The 21,234-nt window shown below is 39.1% G+C and overlaps 1 protein-coding gene across 4 annotated transcripts in view; it reads left to right on the forward strand.

Annotated features, from left to right (window-relative positions):
- Window positions 1-936: 936 nt before the first annotated feature.
- kcnip3b (Kv channel interacting protein 3b, calsenilin) overlaps window positions 937-21,234 on the forward strand; it is a 38,111-nt gene continuing 17,813 nt past the window's right edge. The window contains exons 1-3 of one of the 4 annotated variants that reach the window (XM_067433952.1): window positions 942-1,015; window positions 1,684-1,774; window positions 11,356-11,536. In XM_067433952.1, the coding sequence (XP_067290053.1) occupies window positions 1,769-1,774; window positions 11,356-11,536 (187 nt within the window). In that variant the 5' untranslated portion in view covers window positions 942-1,015; window positions 1,684-1,768. Of the gene's footprint in view, window positions 1,016-1,637; window positions 1,775-11,355; window positions 11,537-21,234 lie in introns of all 4 variants that reach the window. The other 3 variants (XM_067433951.1, XM_067433953.1, XM_067433955.1) reach the window with 3 other exon arrangements.

Genomic DNA, 21,234 nt, shown 5'->3' on the forward strand with positions numbered 1-21,234 from the left:
TATAAGAGGACTTTGTACCATTGAAATCCTTTGCCATCACTTAAAACGTCCTCCTGCAAACAAAAGCATCAAAGCTCCAAAAATGGCTTAGAGTTTTTGGGATTTCTGAGGTCACATGTCACAAACACATTTGCATATGACAGCAAGACTAATCATTTTACATCATCGCACCATTGGCACCACTGCTTGAAGCCCGTTCACGCCATCAAGAACACAGTGACAAAGGGAACTTATCCCATTAGTTTAAATTAAGAACTGGTGATTTCCAGCAACACCAGCACAGTGACACATTGCCGACATGATGTAGGTGTGTCCAGTGATGCCACAAAGCTGAGATGTGTTTCACTTTATGCAAATTGGACTTTTAGGAGTGACAGTCAGAGTGCACTCACTGTTTCTCATTCATATTTAATATTAAACAGTTTATCCATTTATATTTAGTCTTTTCCATCCAAAATATCTGTTTTAGTAGTAATAAAACTGATTCTTTGTCTACAAAGAGTCAAAGAATACTTCATTCACGGCAACAGGAACAATATTCCTCATTAGTGACTGTTATAAGCTGCTATACGTAATTATGCTGTCCTTCATATTAGAACAGTCAAATATATGTTTAACTTTATGCAAAGAGCAACTTTTGGGAGTGACAACCAATAGGAATGAACAACACAGATTTCAGAAGGACAGCAGCATCAGGAGCAAGTAAATGGTTTATTTTTATTGGCATCCTGGATATAGGCTATGTTTGTTGTTGTTGTTTTTTGTTTTTTTTTTACTGCAGATTACTTTGTAAATGAGGGGCAGTAGCCTAGGCTATCATTTGCAAAGAAACTTTTAAAGGCCCGTTCCCAAAGCAAACCACAAGAGGTAGTGTGTTCTTAAATGAATCAGTGTGTTTGAATGAATCGGTTGATTGAATGATTCAGATTCAGAATATGACTCGCTCACTTGTTTCATAATTTGAATGATAAGTGCTGAAAGAATCTGACGGGAATTCGCAAACAAGAGTGAATGGGTAAGTTTTTAATGGTCTTGCTAACTAGATAACTATTTCTATTTTCTGTCCCTTGAAAACAAAATTTGGCTTTTACAGTAATTAATTTGTTTTCTTCAATTTAGCTTTTTGTGACATGCTAGCATGCTAGTTCGCTGAGGTAAGCAAGGTGGTTGTCAAAACTGTAATATAATTTAATAAAGGAAAATAAGGCCTAGGCTAATTATGTAGGCATATTAATCACTAAACCAATATAGGCTACACAAACTATAAATTAATGAATAAATAAATAATCCTTTATTTTCTTCAACAACGGTTTTTCAAAACTGTTGTGCACTTCACATTAAACAGCTTGTTTTATTATATATATATATATATATATATATATATATATATATATATATATATATATATATATATATATATATATATATACTATTCTCAAACAATAACATCATTTAAAATAGCCTCTGTGTGAATCTAGGGATCACATTATCACACGACAGAAAAGACATGCACGCTTTTTCACCGTTCATTTCTCTCTCTCTCTCTCTCTCTCTCTCTCTCTCTCTCTCTCTCTCTCTCTCTCTCTCTCTCTCTCTCTCTCTCTCTCTCTCTCTCGTCCCATCCTCTCTGTCACTAGAAGGTCGAGCAGATATTCTTGTTTTCACATCTTTACTCCATCAAAGCAGGTTGTAAATGAGAGCGCGCGTGAACATCTGAGGAGCCGTCCACATTCATTCATTTAGTCATCAAAACAGACAACCTGACATCATGCAGGTAAGAGGCATTACCCCACCTGAGACTAAGGCAAAGGAAATATGTATAGTACATTATTTTGTCTCCATCTGATAAAAGTTGTTATATACTTGTAAGTAATATTCAGTGTTTAGGTAAACGGTTTTTAAACGCAAAAAACGTCTTTCATTGTGAATCCAATTAGTGTGTTTCCAAATAAAATTGGGGTATTGTATTTATGTATATATTTAAGCCATCGTCTTCTTTAACAACAATTCAATTACATTACTTGTCTAAAGTATTGCTTATGTAAGTGATAAAGATAACATTTTTTAAAGGTTGTTTCCTATCTAACTTACTATCAGTGCCTGCTTTCTAATATTGTCTTCAATCACACACATTTCTTAAGGCTGGTTTTACCAAGCTCTCTCTCTCTGTGTGTGTGTGTGTGTGTGTGTGTGTGTGTGTGTGTGTGTGTGTGTGTGTGTGTGTGTGTGTGTGTGTGTGTGTGTGAAAGGAGAGAGAGAGCGAGAGAGAGAGAGAGAGAGAGAGAGAGATTTAAAGTGCATTACATTTTCTTGAGAGGAGCCCTTAGCCATTCATCTACAAAGTTTGTTGGATAGTGACTTTTATAACCTGTAATTTGATTATTATGTAACACTGTGCCTTCTTTAGACTACTTTAGAACAGCCTGCGTCAAGAATCTGATATCATGACCTTCATGTCCCTTGCCTAATGTAATGTAAGAGCTTTTGGAGGAAACAGGGAAAAGGGAAAAAAATAAATATTTTAACATCTACACCAAATTTCTAATTCTATTTTTTAGGTCAGTCAAATGGCTGTAAAGGAATTCTGGGAAATGCCACATTGTCTTTTAATATTTTACATTATAACATTGCATATTCCCACTACACTGGTGGTATTTATAGTTGCACACACACACATACACACAAAAAAGACATGGACACTGATGACCTATGACAACAGCAGTGACGGCTTATGTAATCTGTTGCTTGATACTGTCATTTGTGATTGACACTGTGATAGTTTAAAGCTTGGCTTCCACTAAAGTATTTGTTCTACATAAACACTCATTAACCAGTATCTGGTGTGAGTTAACACATTTTTGTCATATCTTTGTGTAAAGGATGATGTCAAAATGAAAAGTTTATAAGGTAAAATTTAGACAGACCATTAGCAGTTTTATGAAGCAAGTATTAATTTGATACAATATCAAAATGTGACACTTACACAATAGTATGGCTCATCAGGGTCAACTCCTCGTCTATCTGATCGTTATAGGAGGAGAGTAGATTATTCTTCTGTTCCTGAAAAATAAGATGCAAGGGGGCCTCAGAGTTGGAAGTGATGTAATGTTGCCTCTCCATGCCGGCAGACTGTTTTAAAATTCAAACACAACATAACTCTATGTAGTGTTTAATAATTCACTGAACATTTTGCCAAATTCTAGACAGGAAAATGTGTTACTCTATGGGCTCTGTGAATCTTTCCCAAGAAAACCCCAAAACATCATTGCCCAAAGGCAACATCATTGGGTGGGCAAAGAACAAGATGATAAAATCTTAAGACTGCCTGTCATGCTCGTTTTGAAAATGTGAGATTTTTTTTTTCTGAACTTGCACGGTTTGAAAGTGTTTTTTTTTTTTTTTTTTTTTGTTTTTTTTTTTGTTATTTTGAACCCCAGAGCCTAACTATTGTTTCACATGGTTTGCATATATGAATGTGATTGGCTATTCATGTGTTGTGTTCAGTGTTGTTTGTGTTGTTGGCTTTTTTTAACCTATAAAGTGAAGTTCATGTTATTGGTTCTCTAATTATTTTCAGACAGTTATATAGTTGCAGTTTTGGTCTTATACTCTGTTCAATTGATAGCTAGTGTTGCTCTATAAACTGTTTGGATATGTGATATACTCAGAGTTTCTTAACTATTGCTGCACTTGTTACATTTAGGGTTGCAACGTTTCCAGAAACTTTCCAGAATTTTTTGAAACTTTCTAGAATTTTTGAAAACTTTCCAGGATTTTGGGGAAATATTATTTGCTCGCTTCAAACTTCAGCCACGAGACTCAATTCTTTCAACAATATATGACTCCTATCAGCTCTTTTATAGGTTTGCACTCTCACGCTAATTTGCCCTGTTCCTTAAAGCAGCACTAGGTAACTCTACTACTGTCGTAAACTCTGTCATCTACATCAGGGGATGCAAGCGTGCATTTGTTGACATGACATCCATGATAGCCCTGAACTAGTGATGAGCGGGTCGTCTTATAACCCGCGGACCCCGTTTGTCTATTTAATGGTCGCGGGTGCGGGGCGGGTTGTAAAAATTTATAAAGGGGTGCGGGGCGGGCCGAGTAATTTCAAAAAGCCGACCGGCTCATCACTAACAATTACCCTGAACACAGGAGTTCTGCTTGCGTCACGTGTGAAATGTCTTCACCCCAGGTACAGTGGGCGGCATATGTTTCAGCATGTTATGTGAATATAATTTCATGGGTTTTATTTTTTTCAAACGCCAAATGATCGCGACGCTCACGTTTACAAGCCAGCGTCATTATAGTAGACTATGGTCTATTGGTTCCCGTTTTACAGAATCTATGATACTTCAATTCAATGTTTGAGTGGTAGGTAATAATAACCATCGCAAGCAGGACAGCCAAGTCAGCATCGGTCGGGCACGCCTCCTTAAACTCACGCCAACGAGCAAACGCTTTCCCAATGTTGATCCTCGTCCTGCCTTTAATCCGATCACTTTTTCGTTTCCTCTTATTGCTTTCCTCCAACAAAACCTTTGCTTTCTTATTTTTCTGTGCTGCTTCGGACATGACTATAACATCTGACAAACAAACGATAGTTGGGCTCGCACGTCCGAATCTGGTCCTAATGTAAGGAAGTGGGGGTGGTAGTGGAAGTGACGTATATACCGTAAAGCAGTCGAATTTTGCAGTTCTTTTTGTTCTCGGGTTACTACCCGAAACTCAAAGTTTAAAAGTACGATTAAAAACGATACAGACCCAGTCAGGCTATGGCAGACGTGTCATTCAACCTATTGTAAGTTGATGTATCATCACAAGAGTCTTGAAAATATATTATGAAGGTTGAAAAGTTACCTAGTGCTTATTTAATGTCTTAAACTCCTGATCTTGTTACCTTGCTAATAATAGTATTTTCACTATATTTTGCTATTATACTGCAAAGTTGATCATTATAGCCCGTTCAGTTGAGAACTGGATGGTTAATTAAAATAAGTGACTCTTTCAAAATTCCCTATAAAATTAATTAATAATTCCCTTCAAGCTAAACTGAACTGTTTCCCTCATGCTCTAGAATAAACTGTTGAGCAGTTGCTCAAGTATTGTTGCACTTGTTTCTATTCAGCTACAGCTGCTCTAGATCTGGCTCTGATAATGCTACCCTGCCTAGCTAGTGCTAGCCTAGAAATCTAGACAGACCCTGGCGGGAGCAAATTTAATCTGCCCGCAAGTGTCGTCTAGAAACTCTCAATACCCTTCTGAGCTGTATTCCCCTCACTCTGGACGGGCCAATCACATCGTGTATAGAGTCGGTGGGCGGGGCCATAATGACGACGGCCGAGTTGCGTTTGCGTGCTTCTAGTAAACACAGAAACTGGCGAACGGCGGCGGTCTTTCGAATCAGCTTTGACCGCGATTCTGGAAGACTTGGAGTTAAGCTTTTCTCTGAGAAAAGAACAAAGAACGGCACTGAAGTCATTCTTAAAAAGGGAAGATGTGTTCGGGTTTTTGCTGACCGGATATGGCAAATGTTTAATCTATCAACAAGCTCTGTTTCACCTTCGTTGCTCTGGTTGGTGTAGCGCTATCCTATCGCGTGCAGAGAGAGTTTGAAAGACAACCGTTTATCCCGCCCCTCGGATTGAGCCCTGTCTATGGTGAGTTTCCAGACCAAACATCTTGATGTGGGTCTGGCTTGTCAGGCTAAGCTAGTGCTGCTCTGGAGTCTTATTAACTGGTGTTGCTTTAGAATCTGCTCAGAGAATGCTCCTCTATAATCATTTCAGTTAGCACTGCTCTGAAGTCATTCTCTGCTAGTGTTAGTGGTAGTGCAAAGTCAGTCCGGATGGTGATGCTTAACTTGAATAAGTTGGCAAAAAAAAATGGAGGTATTCAGTTACATAACATTTTAAAGTTAAGAAATGTTAAGTTTAATAAATAGAACTTCCAGATTTTTATTTTGTACTCATATATTGTTTAATTGCTCTTAACTTTAAATATTTAGTAAGCTAATTCATACATTAAACTTAGAATTATCATGTTATCTCGACTTAAATATTTTTAGTAATGGAAACTTGCTAGCTTTAACTAGCTGATTTAATATATGCTACCTTTCTAACTGGTAACTCAGTGTTTTGATAGCATTAGCATAGCACTTGCTGAATACAGCCATATATAAAAAATGTATCTGTTCTCAAACTAAGCTGCTCGTGCCTATTTTGTGAACTCAAAAGAAAAAAGAAAGTTCTAAATACTCATAAAAGTGAATTTGATTGAACTAATTTGTTTGATATGAGTTGCTTCTACTCAAACATATTATTATTTATTTTGAGCATTACGGTTTACGTGTAGCCAGTGTAAGTTTCTTAGCTCTTAGGCTAGACCCCTCTCAGCTGCATCTGCTCTAGAAGATATACTGAGTCTATTCAGCTTGTGTTGCTTTATAATCTGTTCGAATAGTGTTGCTCTCAGTAAACTCATAGCATTTCTTTTACATTTTAAAGTAATGTTGCGTTATTATCTGCTCAGGTAGTGTTGCTCTGAATTCTGCTCAACTAGTGTTGCTCTAGAATCTGTTTAGATAGTGACGCTCTAGAATAAACTAGAGCACTAGCCATTGCTTAGCCAGTGTTGGTTCCAAAGCCTGCTCAACTTGTGCATTAGTTTCTACTTGGCTCTTTATCCTGCTCAGTGTTGCTCCAGGGCCAACTCAACCAGTGTCACTCTAGATCCTGGTCAGCTACAGCTGCTCTAGTGTGTCTTGTTTAGTGGCAGAAGTCCCATTGCCATATACTCAATCAATCCCCAAATCAGGTGATATACTGACTGAAAGTTCACTCTGGTAGATGTCAATATAAAACAATTATTTGCCTTTGCCTTCCCCTACACTTCCCACTCCCCACTGAAAAAAATGACTTTGCGGTATTGTAAAATCTATTACATTAATTCATGTAATTTATACATTGTAAAATCAAGATTAAGTTGGAACTATATATCTCATGTAAAATTTACACAATTTATTAATGTAATAAATTAACTGAGAAGAAAGAGTACATTTTACTATATATTTACAAATAGTATTTAATCTTTTATAGTCACAGCACATTCACCTAAAAATACTAAGTAAATTTTAATCTGAAAAGCAAAGTGAATCTGCCCGCCCCGTTTTTGTTGTTGCTCAAAAAGATCCCGGTTCAGTGGCAGAGACGGTCGGTTTGGGATGTCGCTTTTACATGGCTGACTTATTCTCGGTAAGTTCTGACCTTTCTATTTTAGATTTGTGATAACGATGTACTTCGTTTTGATGGTTTGATTATTGCATAGACGTTACGGTTTAAAATTGACTAAAAGTGAGTTTTAATCACAATAACGGTAGCTAAAGCTAAAGCATTATCCACTTCTATAAAGTTGAGACTGGTGTTTAGTCAAAGATAGAGGGGATTAAATGTAGTTAGCCACGTTCTTGTAGAAAAAGTCACCCTGTCTGGTTAACTTCAAAATAATTTAATGTTAGCTGGCCGTGATTAAGTGCTGGCTGCCTGTGTGTGTGTCCTCTAGCTAATGTTAGCATTTTTTTAAAGTGTCTAAGTTAGTTGTTTTTATATCCACTGAAAATTTCACAGCAATTATTATATCAAAGCATAAGTTAGTCTGCACTCTGCACTAAAGAAGGAAAGTTTGGATGGCAGGTGAACTCTGATACCAAATAAGCATTGATGTATAACGTTAGCAACAAGTGCATGAATGTCAGCAATTCTATTTTAGTGAGCTAACGACATGAAGGTCCGGTCACCTTTTTAATGAAAATAAAATGTAATGTTATAAATGTAATTCTATTTCTTAAATGGAATTGTGTTCTTTCTTTCTTACAAACTGTATGCAGGAGGACAGTCGCAGTGTTGCCGCTGAACATATCCTTAAGATGGTCGTCCATGGAGCTGATCGAGAGGATCCAGTCGATGAATGAGCATTAAGGAAAAGTGACCATTCTGTTTCAGCTGGACTATGCATGTGCTCGTCATTAAAGGGTTAAGTTAGTTCAGTTCAGTCTAAAATGAAATGTCTGTCATTAACTCCTCACCCTAATGTCGCTCCACACCCGTAAGACCTCCGTTCATCTTCACACACAGTTTAAGATATTTAATCTTTAGTCCGAGAGCGTATGCAAGTGTATGCACACTATACTGTCCATGTCCAGAAAGGGAATAAAAACATCATCACAGTAGTCCATATGAGACATCAGTGGGTTAATTAGAGTCTCTTGAAGCATCCAAAATACATTTGGGTCCAAAAATGACAAAAACTACGACTTTATTCAGCATTGGCTTCTCTTCACCGTTTGAATCTTTATTTGAGGATTGAACACAAACACGGAAGAGAAGACAATGCTGAATAAAGTCGTAGTTTTTGTTATTTTTGGACTCAAATGTGATACATTTCATATTTGGCTGAACTAACCCTTTAATGTTAGTTATGCCACTGTTGGCTGCTGATGTTTAGTTGAACCATACATGGTTAATTCTACAGTTATTGTAAATTATAATGAATGTACCTTAACTACTTAATCAGTTGATGTGAACATTACTGATTTAATGGTTAATTGTAAATTTTGACATAATAAACTGTTCAACTTTATTGTATTTATGTGTGATTTGTGATAAATGTATTTGATGCAGAGAAAATTATTACATTTATTTGGTTTAAAATAGCAACATTTACATAATAATAGTGAGTAATATAAATTAATTCAACTAAGTAATTCAAAATGTCAAATGGACAAACATTATAAAATCTACTTAATTACTTCATAAGAGTAAATAATACAGATTTATAAAATTTACTTGATTACCTTTAATAAATACAACATGCTAAGTTAAATATAATTAAGTAACATTTACTTAATGTCTTTGCAAATGTTACATTTATAGTTAAGTACATTTTACTTGATATTGGCAAGTAAGTTGTACTTGATATCGCAGCAGTAAATTTTACTTAGAAAAACTGAGTGCAAATTGTTACAAAGATTTTATCAAGTAAATCTTACAAGTTGTTTTTATCAGTGCCCTTGCCCCTTGAAACAGTGGCAAGGCGTAGTGATGAAAATATTCCCCTATGAAATGGGACACCACTATACCATTACACGTCATCATACCCCATTTCTTTAGCGTCCTGTAACATTTAACCAGTAAAGACCAATGAAGTGCGTAGGCTATATCTAACAGAAATCGGGCACGAGCACGTTTAACAAATTACTCACTCCCAATGTAGTTTTGCGCTGTATTATGGACTTAATAAAATGGCACTCGTTTTCAGTTTAAAAAAACTTATGAGCCTTCAAGTTTCCTAAGACTAAGAATGCTACAGAACATAAAAGACTGGTAAAGTCGCCTTTCCATCGGGCCAAACTGTTATCTTTGTTTATTAACCGTTCCATTCCATCCGAGCCAGCTGGTACAAATATGGTTTTGTTTTGTACTGTGGTGCTGCGATAACGGAGCTCTTTGCAATGTAATATAAACTAGTCAGTCGCTGCCTTGGTAAGGCAAGTGTTTACAGACTATATGTGATGTAAATATCGACTGCGTTATTAAGGATGACCAGATATATATTTTTACTATTATTAATTTGGGTTGACAACACTCAAATAGTGCGTTTAGTAAGCTATGGAGAAACTGACAGCCAGGTGAAACACAAGTTATCGATCCTTAATGGCAACATCACTACACACATTATAATAGCACAGTAGTGTATGGAGGAAAACTCTTCAGACCCCTTTGTTTGAAGTTTGAAGGGCTATTTAGCCCTTCCCCTTACCCCTACCACTCCAGCCAAACGGGAATTGAGATACGTGAGAGACTTGAACGCGCAAAACGAAGAGGTATGGGAAAGGGAGGGGTAGAAATGTGATTTGGCCTAAAAGCAACAATTCATCTGCAACCCTTAAAAGCAAGAATCACCCTTACTAAAATCACTTGTATAGCATGCTGCTCTGTTTTCTCTTGTACCAGTGCAGTGACACTATTACAGCTTCTCTGGTGTTCCTGTGGGGATATCAAGGGCTGTTTGTGTTGGAGGTGCCATATGTGGTTGTTTGGGACAGGTTGAGCAGTCACCGTGGTCAAGACAGAGATTAATTGGAGCCTGCTAAGCTGACATTGCTTACCATACACGATACACTCGACTGACTCGCTATCATGTCAATAATGCAGCAGGTGCCAAGGTCCCTGGGTGATAACATGACAGTCCAGCACAAATACACACATGCCCACACGACAACAAGCATTGTTATTATCCAAATGACAGATTTAAACACACAAATACAGTCAAGGAAAGAATCAGTCTGGCACTCTGCAGTGATTTTTTCTGGTGTGATTATGCAACACTCACCACTGCCTTTTAGAGCAAATTTGTGCTTGTAGGTATTTACAACTTTTACAGCAAGTGCTTCAATTGTGTGTATTTTAAGAATTAAAAATGTTCTTTATAGTTCTTTCAGTGAGTAATACAAATTCTCTTTCATGGCAATATTTAACACATGCTGGCCCTCAAAAATGATGCCCCCAAGATGCTGGCCTGTTTTATTGATGCTGTTTTTAGGGAGCTTGAATAATTTAGCGATTCTCTAAATGTTCATAGCATTGCTTACTGTCTTTTCATATGCAAATAAGAAACAAGAAAAAGGATTCCTTACGCTGTTCAAGACAAACAATAGTTTGCACACGCAAGCGAATTCTCACTGATGTGTGCATTTCCATATTTTTCTTTAAAGCTGCCATTCCTTAGACACTTTCCTCACTCTTGCTTTCATATTTCTATTCTTTTTTTACTTCTGTATCTCTTTTATCATGTCTCTCTCACCTCACACATCTTTGATGTGTTTGTCATGTGTGTGTTGCTTGATGTGTTTGTCATGTGTGTGTTGCTGGTGGTAGACCCACCTGTGGGGTGGCTGGGAGTGTTGTAACATGTAGTGAGTTGTAACACCATCAGTTTCCAATTAGATATTTACTAAAGGGTAAAAGCATTGGCTGACACAACCATCCTGAGGTGACAATGGAAGTTGCAAGAATCTGTGTAAAAAATATAAATGATTTAGATGAAACTTATTTGTTTTATGGTCATGTTAATGGATGTTTAATGATGTAACTGGTGTTATTTGAATCATCAGCTTATATTGATACACTATTTGTAGTATTGATAACCAATACTAAAAATAGCATAGCTGAGCAGACTGTTGAAGTTTATAACAACAGCACATTCAAAAGGATGTATTCTGTGCCAACCTTCTTCACATGTTTTTTTAAGATCTGGGCTCTTTTAATGTGTTTTCTCATTGTCTTTGTCCTCCAGGCAGATGGACAGAAGGGCGTCGATGGAGGTCTGCTCCCTGACGCCAACGGGCGGGATGGGGACCCCAGCGGGCAGAAGGAGAGCGACGGGAAGTGGCAGAAACCGCGGATCTCCCGCAAGTCCCTCATGAAATGCTGTCTGGTCAAATGGATCATCGCCAGTACAGCGCCTCAAGGCTCAAGTATGACTCTTAAAAACCCAGAAAATGTTATGAACACTAGTGCTAGCCATTATCCAGATGGAGGAGTTGAGGGAACCAATTACAAAGGAGATGTTTAATGTAGCATTCATAACATATTAAACGCACCTGTGAACCGTACCCGAGTCTGCATAAAAAGGGTGGTCTGGGGTACGGTTCATGTAAACTCTTCATGTAAATTCACTCTTGATATAAACACAAGGGGCCTCATTCATGAAACTTTCGTAAATGAGCAAATTTCGGAGTAATTTGCACTTAAAATGTACCTTTACAAAAACTCTGCTCCAGATTCACAAACGCTTCATATACCACGGATTCGTTAGTTAAACGTGTGTAAATTCCAAACATGCATAAATAAGAAGCATGTGCATGCTCATTCTTAATTAGCATAATCCCCGCCCACATGAGTTACAACTGCAAATGACATGGCCAGGAACGCTGTGGACTCTTCTGGAATTTTTTCTCCTGTTTGCATCCAGGATTTTGTATAAATGCTAGAGCAAGTAATTGGTCATATGACTAGCAATAAATACTAAATTATTGTGTGTCCACCAAAGCATGTTTTAGCCAGCTAAACACCTTGTGCGCTTCTGAAAACGGCCAGCTGGTGGTGCTTGAGAGCGTTTTTCCAGCTGAGATACTTTGGTATCTATGATACAGAATATCGATGGCAGTAATGTGTTAATGGTAACTCAGTTTGAAGAATATTAGTGAATTTAGAAATGCAGTAAGATGTGTATAAACTTCTCTATTATTGTTGTTCGGTTGGCGTACAAGTGGGAGTATTGGTAATTATACTAAGTTACAGAAGTGATCCGCTATTGATGACGTGATTCTGTGTGATCAAGCGTGACAGACACACTGTTTGGCTAATTTCTGCTCGCCTTCAGCAAGCCCCTCCTGCTTTCTTTAGAGCATTTGCAGTACATTCACAGCAGATAGAAGCCGTTATGCGCTGATGCTTTGAATACAAAACCAAAGGTTCAAAAACCAAAATATAAAAGTGAGGTGAGCAACACTATGTATTTTGCCGCCTTTTCTGGTGTTGTTGTTAACAAGCAACTGTCTAATATGGCGCGAGTCTGCGCAGTAGTAAACTTGGATCCAAAGTCTGGGCAGTAGTGAACTTGGCTCCATATTTTGCGTAGTAATGAACTTGGATCCAGAGTCTGTGCAGTAGTGAACTTGGCTCCGTATTTTGCGTAGTAATGAACTTGGATCCAGAGTCTGTGCAGTAGTGAACTTGGATCCGGAGTCTGCCCAGTAGTGAACTTAGATCCCGAGTCTGCACAGTAGTGAATTTGGATCCCGAGTCTGTGCGGTAGTGAACTTGGATCCTGAGTCTGCGCAGTAGTGAATTTGGATCCCGAGTCTGCGCGGTAGTTAACTTAGATCCGGAGTCTGCGCAGTAGTGAACTTGGATCCCGAGTCTGTGCAGTAGTGAACTTGGATTCAGAGTCTGCGCGGTAGTGAACTTGGATCCGAAGTCTGTGCAGTAGTGAACTTAGATCCAGAGTCTGCGCAGTAGTGAACTTGGAACCGAAGTCTGCGAAGTAGTGAATTTAGATCCGGAGTCTGCGCAGTAGTGAACTTGGATCCGAAGTCTGTGCAGTAGTGAACTTAGATCCGGAGTCTGCGCAGTAGTGAACTTGGATCCGGAGTCTGCGCGGTAGTGAACTTGGATCCGAAGTCTGTGCGGTAGTGAATTTAGATCCGGAGTCTGTGCAGTAGTGAACTTGGATCCGGAGTCTGCGCAGTAGTGAACTTGGATCCGGAGTCTGCGCAGTAGTGAACTTGGATCCGGAGTCTGCGCAGTAGTGAACTTGGATCCGGAGTCTGTGCGGTAGTGAACCTAGATCCGGAGTCTGTGCAGTAGTGAACTTGGATCCGAAGTCTGTGCAGTATTAAACTTAGATCCGGAGTCTGTGCAGTAGTGAACTTGGATCCGGAGTCTGCGCAGTAGTGAACTTGGATCCCGAGTCTGTGCAGTAGTGAACTTAGATCCGGAGTCTGCGCAGTAGTGAACTTAAATCCTGAGTCTGCGAAGTAGTGAACTTGGATCCAGAGTTTGCGTTTATGCATTTATGGGTGTGGTCCTGGTCAAGACAATCGCCTGAACTTCAAACTCATATTTAGCATTTTAGGTTCAAAAATTTTTTAGGGTCATATATAGCATCATTCAAGACATGATTTGAAGTTAACTTATTATGTTCCACTCCAGGTTTTCCATTTCATGCTCCCTGCTCAGTGCTCAGTTCCTTCAATCCATCAACAAACTGATGTGTATATTTCTATGCACATGCGGGAACTGTATCAATAATGGTGCATACATTATCCATACGTTAATGTGAATGACTGATGTTTATTTCTGACATTAAAGTTTGTCAGACAAATGTAAAAAGTAGTGAACTTAGATCCGGAGTCTGCGCAGTAGTGAACTTGGATCCTGAGTCTGCGCAGTAGTGAACTTGGATCCAGAGTCTGTGCAGTAGTGAACTTAGATCCGGAGTCTGCGCAGTAGTGAACTTGGATCCGAAGTCTGTGCAGTAGTGAACTTGGATCCGAAGTCTGTACGGTAGTGAACTTAGATCCGGAGTCTGTGCAGTAGTGAACTTAAATCCTGAGTCTGCGCAGTAGTGAACTTGGATCTGGAGTCTGCGCGGTAGTGAACTTAAATCCTGAATCTGCGCAGTAGTGAACTTAAATCCTGAATCTGCGCAGTAGTGAACTTGGATCCGGAGTCTGCGCAGTAGTGAACTTAAATCCTGAGTCTGCGCAGTAGTGAACTTGGATCCTGAGTCTGCGCGGTAGTGAACTTGGATCCGAAGTCTGTGCGGTAGTGAACTTAGATCCGGAGTCTGCGCAGTAGTGAACTTGGATCCGAAGTCTGTGCAGTAGTGAACTTAGATCCGGAGTCTGCGCAGTAGTGAACTTGGATCCGAAGTCTGTGCAGTAGTGAACTTAGATCCGGAGTCTGCGCAGTAGTGAACTTGGATCCGGAGTCTGCGCGGTAGTGAACTTGGATCCGGAGTCTGCGCGGTAGTGAACTTGGATCCGAAGTCTGTGCGGTAGTGAACTTAGATCCGGAGTCTGCGCAGTGGTGAACTTGGATCCGGAGTCTGCGCAGTAGTGAACTTAAATCCTGAGTCTGCGCAGTAGTGAACTTGGATCCTGAGTCTGCGCGGTAGTGAACTTGGATCCGAAGTCTGTGCGGTAGTGAACTTAGATCCGGAGTCTGCGCAGTAGTGAACTTGGAACCGAAGTCTGCGCAGTAGTGAATTTAGATCCGGAGTCTGCGCAGTAGTGAACTTGGATCCGAAGTCTGTGCAGTAGTGAACTTAGATCCGGAGTCTGCGCAGTAGTGAACTTGGATCCGGAGTCTGCGCGGTAGTGAACTTGGATCCGAAGTCTGTGCGGTAGTGAACTTAGATCCGGAGTCTGTGCAGTAGTGAACTTGGATCCGGAGTCTGTGCAGTAGTGAACTTGGATCCGGAGTCTGCGCAGTAGTGAACTTGGATCCGGAGTCTGCGCAGTAGTGAACTTGGATCCGGAGTCTGTGCAGTAGTGAACCTAGATCCGGAGTCTGTGCAGTACTGAACTTGGATCCGAAGTCTGTGCAGTATTAAACTTAGATCCGGAGTCTGTGCAGTAGTGAACTTGGATCCGGAGTCTGCGCAGTAGTGAACTTGGATCCCGAGTCTGTGCAGTAGTGAACTTAGATCCGGAGTCTGCGCAGTAGTGAACTTAAATCCTGAGTCTGCGAAGTAGTGAACTTGGATCCAGAGTTTGCGTTTATGCATTTATGGGTGTGGTCCTGGTCAAGACAATCGCCTGAACTTCAAACTCATATTTAGCATTTTAGGTTCAAAAATTTTTTAGGGTCATAAATAGCATCATTCAAGACATGATTTGAAGTTAACTTATTATGTTCCACTCCAGGTTTTCCATTTCATGCTCCCTGCTCAGTGCTCAGTTCCTTCAATCCATCAACAAACTGATGTGTATATTTCTATGCACATGCGGGAACTGTATCAATAATGGTGCATACATTATCCATACGTTAATGTGAATGACTGATGTTTATTTCTGACATTAAAGTTTGTCAGACAAATCTTGCTCAATCCTTTGTCACAACTCAAAGTAGAATGGCAGACAATATGAATGAATAGTTTTAGGTAAAAGTGACACGTAGCTGATTAGCTTACTATTTTGTAAGATTGTAATAACGTGGATTAGGTGGAAACTTATACTCTAAAAATTGCTGGGTTGTTTTAACCCAGTGTTGGGTCAAATAGGGACTAACCCAGCAATTGGGTTGTTTTAACCCAGCGGTTTGTTTGTTAAATATTTGCTTAAGACAACCCAATTGCTGGGTTAAAGCAACCCAATTGCTGGGTTAGTCCATATTTGACCCAACATTGGGTTGTTTTTTACCCAGAATTTTTTAGAGTGTACACAGTATAAAATACAAAACAATGCATTTTGAACATGCGATAGAAAATGTATTAATAATTAATCATACTTTACAGATTGTGATACTGAGGAGCTAGCTGGTCCAAATAGCTGGCAGAACATAGGAGGACATTATGCAAATGTAACTATATTGCCAAAAGCATTGGGACACCCCTCCAACTCATTGAATTCAGGTGTTCCAATCACTTCCATGGCCACAGGTGTTTAAAATTAAGGACCTTGGCTTGCAGACGCTTCTACAAACATATGGGAAAGAATGAGTCACTCTCAGGAGCTCAGTGAATTCAAGTGTGGTACCATGATAGTTTGTCACCATGCATGATAAATAGTCTATGGTGAACTGTTAGTGGTATTATAACAAATTGGAAGCAATTGGGAACAACAGCAACTCCGCCACGAAGTGGTAGACCATGCAGTGCACAGGAGTTGCCAACTTTCTGCTGAGTCAAAATCTACAGACCTCCAGGTTTTGTGGGGCTTTCAAATTAGCTCAAGAACAGTGCGTTGAGAGCTTCATTGAACGGGTTTCCATGGCCGAGCAGCTGCATCCAAGCCTTCAACAAGAGCCATCACCAAGTGCAATGCAAAGAGTTGAAAGCATTTGTGTAAAGCACGTTGCCACTGGACTCTAAAGCAGTGGAGACGTGTTCTCTGGAGTGATGAATCTGCCTCTGTCTGGCAATCCGATGGACGAGGCTGGCAGTTGCCAGGAGAACACTTGCCTGACTGCATTGTGCCATGTATAAAGTTTGGTGGGTTTTTCAGGTGTTGGGCTTGGCCCATTAGTTCCAGTGAATGGAACTGTTAATGTTTCAGCATACGAAGACATGTTCCACAATTGCATGCTCCCAACTTTGTAGGAACAATTTGGGGATGGCCCCTTCTTGTTCCAACATGACTGCGCACCAGTGCACCAAGAAAGGTCCATAAAGACATGGATGAGCGAGTTTGGTGTGGAGGAACTTGACTGGCCTGCACAGAGTCCTGACCTCAAGCCGACAGAACACCTTTGGGATGAATTTCAGCAGAGACTATGAGCCAAGCCTTCTCATCCAACATCCATGCCTGAACTCACAAATGTGCTTCTAGGAGAATGGTCAAAAATTCCCATAAACACACTCCTAAACCTTGTGGAAAGCCTTCCCAGAAGAGTTGAAGCTATTATATCAGAAAAGGCTGGGCCAACTCCATATTAAACCCTACGGATTAAGAATGGGATGCCATTAAATTTCATGTGAATGTAAAGGCAAAACTTTCCCAAAACGTCCCAAAACTTTTGGCAATGTAGTGTACTAGCTAGTGACATGTTACCATAGCTGATTGATATTCAAATTCCTGACGACTCATTTAGGTGGTTAAGAGTCAGTTCTTTCTTTCAGGAGACAATAACATTATTTATCAAGCACTTTTGACTTTGGTCAACTTTGCAGACCATTTAAATTCACAGACAGCTATATTACACACTGCATGAAAGGGAATATGTGAAAAACCATAATAGGGGCACGTATGTACTATATAATCCACAACTGTATATACTATGTCTTGTGAACAATCTATAAAACATACTGCTGCTTTTGCTGAAGGCAACACTGTGCAGCAACTCACTCAATCTGATGTCATATTTTCCCGTTCTTACAGCATCACTTTCTCCATCCTCCTCTAATTTGACTTTCATCTTTTTTCACTGACCCTCCCCCTTCTGTCACACTATAAAGTTAATATTAATATAATATAATAATATAATATTCTGATATTATAGTTGATTATCTTTCTGCAATAACTGAGATGGTTTAGTCAGTGTTATGCAGGGTTTATGGTAATTTATATGTATCTTGTGTCGGATCGCTCAGGGATGGCATGAGGGGACAAGATGTGTCTGAGCTGCAACATCAGGTGTAAATAATTGACAGAGCACCTCTGTGTGTGCAGACAGTGAGCAATGTAGCGTGAGTGTGTGCCTACATCTGCAGGACTGAGACCCCAGTTCACTTCAAACCCACCACCCCATCAGCATTTTTAGAATCTTGTAGAGTCATCTAGTTTATGTTCCTATATTCAGACTAGCTTTTGGCCCCCCAAAAAATTCAGTCCTCACTTCTCTTAATGTAATTTCTGCTGTCAAAATGTGTGCATGTAAAATAAGCTATTATTTATGTCAATTATGTAAAGATATAAAGGCAAAATATTTTTTTTGCTTTTTTAGAGGCTCTCTAGACCAGTGACTAAAATATCCAAATGCTGAATCAGGTGCAGAAATGTGATTCTGCATTACCTATTGAAGCAAACCATGTGGGACACAAGACAGCCTCCAAACTTTGTCTTCGTGTAACTGAAATGTATGAAAAGTATGAGGTTGTTAAAATCAGGTTGTTAAAACTACTTTATTACTTAAGCCTCTGAAGAAGAGTATTATAATCATTACATGTTTTTGTGAGCAGCAGCATTTAGGAAGGACTTACTTCCACTGTTAGTGAATTTAAAGGATTATAAGCAGTGAGAAGCTCTACTTCTCATTTGGTATAATCCACTGAAACCAATGAATTAAATAAGCACAATCATTTTCCATTCACGTGTTGACATGGATAATTAAAATGAACCTAATTTAATTAGGAGTTGAACCTTGAGGTTACCCATTTAGGTTTGTTTGGCAAATTTTGTGTGGAAACAAATATTGCATTTGAATATATACACCAATTAGGCATAACATTATTATATTATTATTCCTAATATTGAGTTGGTAATTATATTACAAAATTGTAATACAATTTTCAGGAGGCTCAGCCTCTGCCTCATTTGATGGGCCACCACTAGAATAATCGTGCTGTGCTTGAAGAATGGGCAAACATGAAACTCTGGATCAGAAAAGAAGAAATGCGGTGGCAAAAATTCAGAATAGATCAGAGCAAGAAACCAGGACAGAATCCCAAGTAGTCAAAGTCCAGCGGAACTGTGCTTTTTTCCATTTGTACTTTGTGAGCCCAACAGATGGCAGTGTGCCTTTGAAGATGGAAAATATGGACACCCTTCATTTATACAATTACTTTAGGCTGTGAGTGTACTGAAATGCCATGCTAGCTAGTATAACACTAAATAACTAGATGACAAATTCAGCATCAACTGGAGTTGGTGTTGAACAAATTACTCCTAGTTAATACATGTATAATGTTAAAAAAAGATTTCTATTTCATATATTAAGCAGCACAACTTTTTCGAAATTGATAATAATAAGAAACTACAAATCAGCATATTATAATGATTTCTGAAGGATCATGTGACACTGAAGACTGGAGGAATGATGCTGATCTGGTCAGCAATATTTTAAATGACATGTTTACAAGTAAATTATTGTATTCCAGCCACGTTCAGAACTAAATTGTATCGAATCCTTACAGTCATTGAAGCTCTTTTTTTATCTAGATCTGTCCTTGTTTCCAGACATATCTCATTTATATTATTTACAGTTTTCTATTAATCTCTCAGCAGCTGAAGAGATGTGTAGGTGCACCATTCTATGATGTAATATGCTGACACTTCTTATTAAATGTGGGAAATGTGATTTATTAATACAATATTACTGGAGAACCACAGAGAAATGCTGATGAGAATTATTGGATAATGATAAAAATTCTCAAGTGATCTCAAAGTTCCTGTTGAGAAGTTTTTCGTTATTAGCAAGTATCTGTTTCTGTATTGCTTTGGATTTATACAAGGCATAATGATATGCAAATATGTCTGACATTTACATATCACCTAAATGTTTGAGACTTACTTTTGGGGCTGCATCAATAATAGCAGGCAAAACATTCCCCCAGGTTCCCCCACCAAAACAAGACGAAGAACTCACAACATCTATAAGTAATACCCCATGTTTGATGTATCATATTCATAGACCATAATGCTGTTTCAGCAACAAGGCCATTAAATTAAGAGCTGCGCTAAGTTTTAATCACTTATATGGAGACACTCCCCTGAGATAATATTGACCTTATGCATACTATAATGCGTTACCTATGAAAAATACAGCACATGCACAGCAGTTTCCAAATGACAAAATAAATCCTTCATGGCTGCATGTTACATTATACAATACCATCAAACATTTGGAATTAGTTACATTTAGTTAGTTACGTTTAGTTACATTTTAATGCTTAAGTCAAAACCAAAGACTTTGAATCACTTTATATTGGGTGGCCTTACCTACTATATACTAACATTTTAATTAATCATTTGATACAATGCACTTATTGTGTACATAAATGTTTTTGCATTGTCCTTCCATTTTTTTAATTAGCTGTATGTAATTACATCTGTAATTAATTTCTGTAGTTGCATTTATAACTACACTTGTGACACTTTCATTACACCTAACATAAACCTACCCATAACACCAAACCTTTCCCTAACTTACCCGTATCCCACCTCAATATCAGCAAAAGTGTGTTGCAATACAATATGAGCACAATAAGTAAAGTGTACTTATTTCTTTGATGTAAGTGCATATGGTTAAGACCACCTAAAATAAAGTGGGGCCAAAGACTTTTACATAGTTATAAAATTTATATTTCAAATGCTCAAACATTTTATTCTTCAGATAATTATGGTGGCCCAGTAGTGCAGCCGTACTTAATTAAACCACAACAAAACAAAATGGCCACAACACAACGGAATTAAACAACAACACAATGAAATCGCCAGAAAAAACAACGGAAACAAGGCACAACAACGAAATTGCCACAACAGGACGGAAACGAGCCACAACACGACGGAAACGAGCCACAACACAACGGAAACAAGGCACACAAAACGACGGAAACAAGGCACACAACACGACGGAAACGAGCCACAACACGACGGAAACGAGCCACAACACAACGGAAACGAGCCACAACACGACGGAAACAAGCCACAACACGACGGAAACGAGCCACAACATGACAGAAACGAGCCACAACACGACGGAAACGAGCCACAACACGACGGAAACAAGCCACAACACGACGGAAGCGAGCCACAACACAACGGAAACGAGCCACAACACGACGGAAACGAGCCACAACACAACGGAAACAAGCCACAACACGACGGAAACGAGCCACAACACGACGGAAACGAGCCACAACACGACGGAAACGAGCCACAACACGACGGAAACGAGCCACAACACGACGGAAACGAGCCACAACACGACGGAAACGAGCCACAACACA

This window comes from Pseudorasbora parva, chromosome 23 (assembly GCF_024679245.1).
Source record: "Pseudorasbora parva isolate DD20220531a chromosome 23, ASM2467924v1, whole genome shotgun sequence".
Lineage (NCBI taxonomy): Eukaryota > Metazoa > Chordata > Actinopteri > Cypriniformes > Gobionidae > Pseudorasbora > Pseudorasbora parva.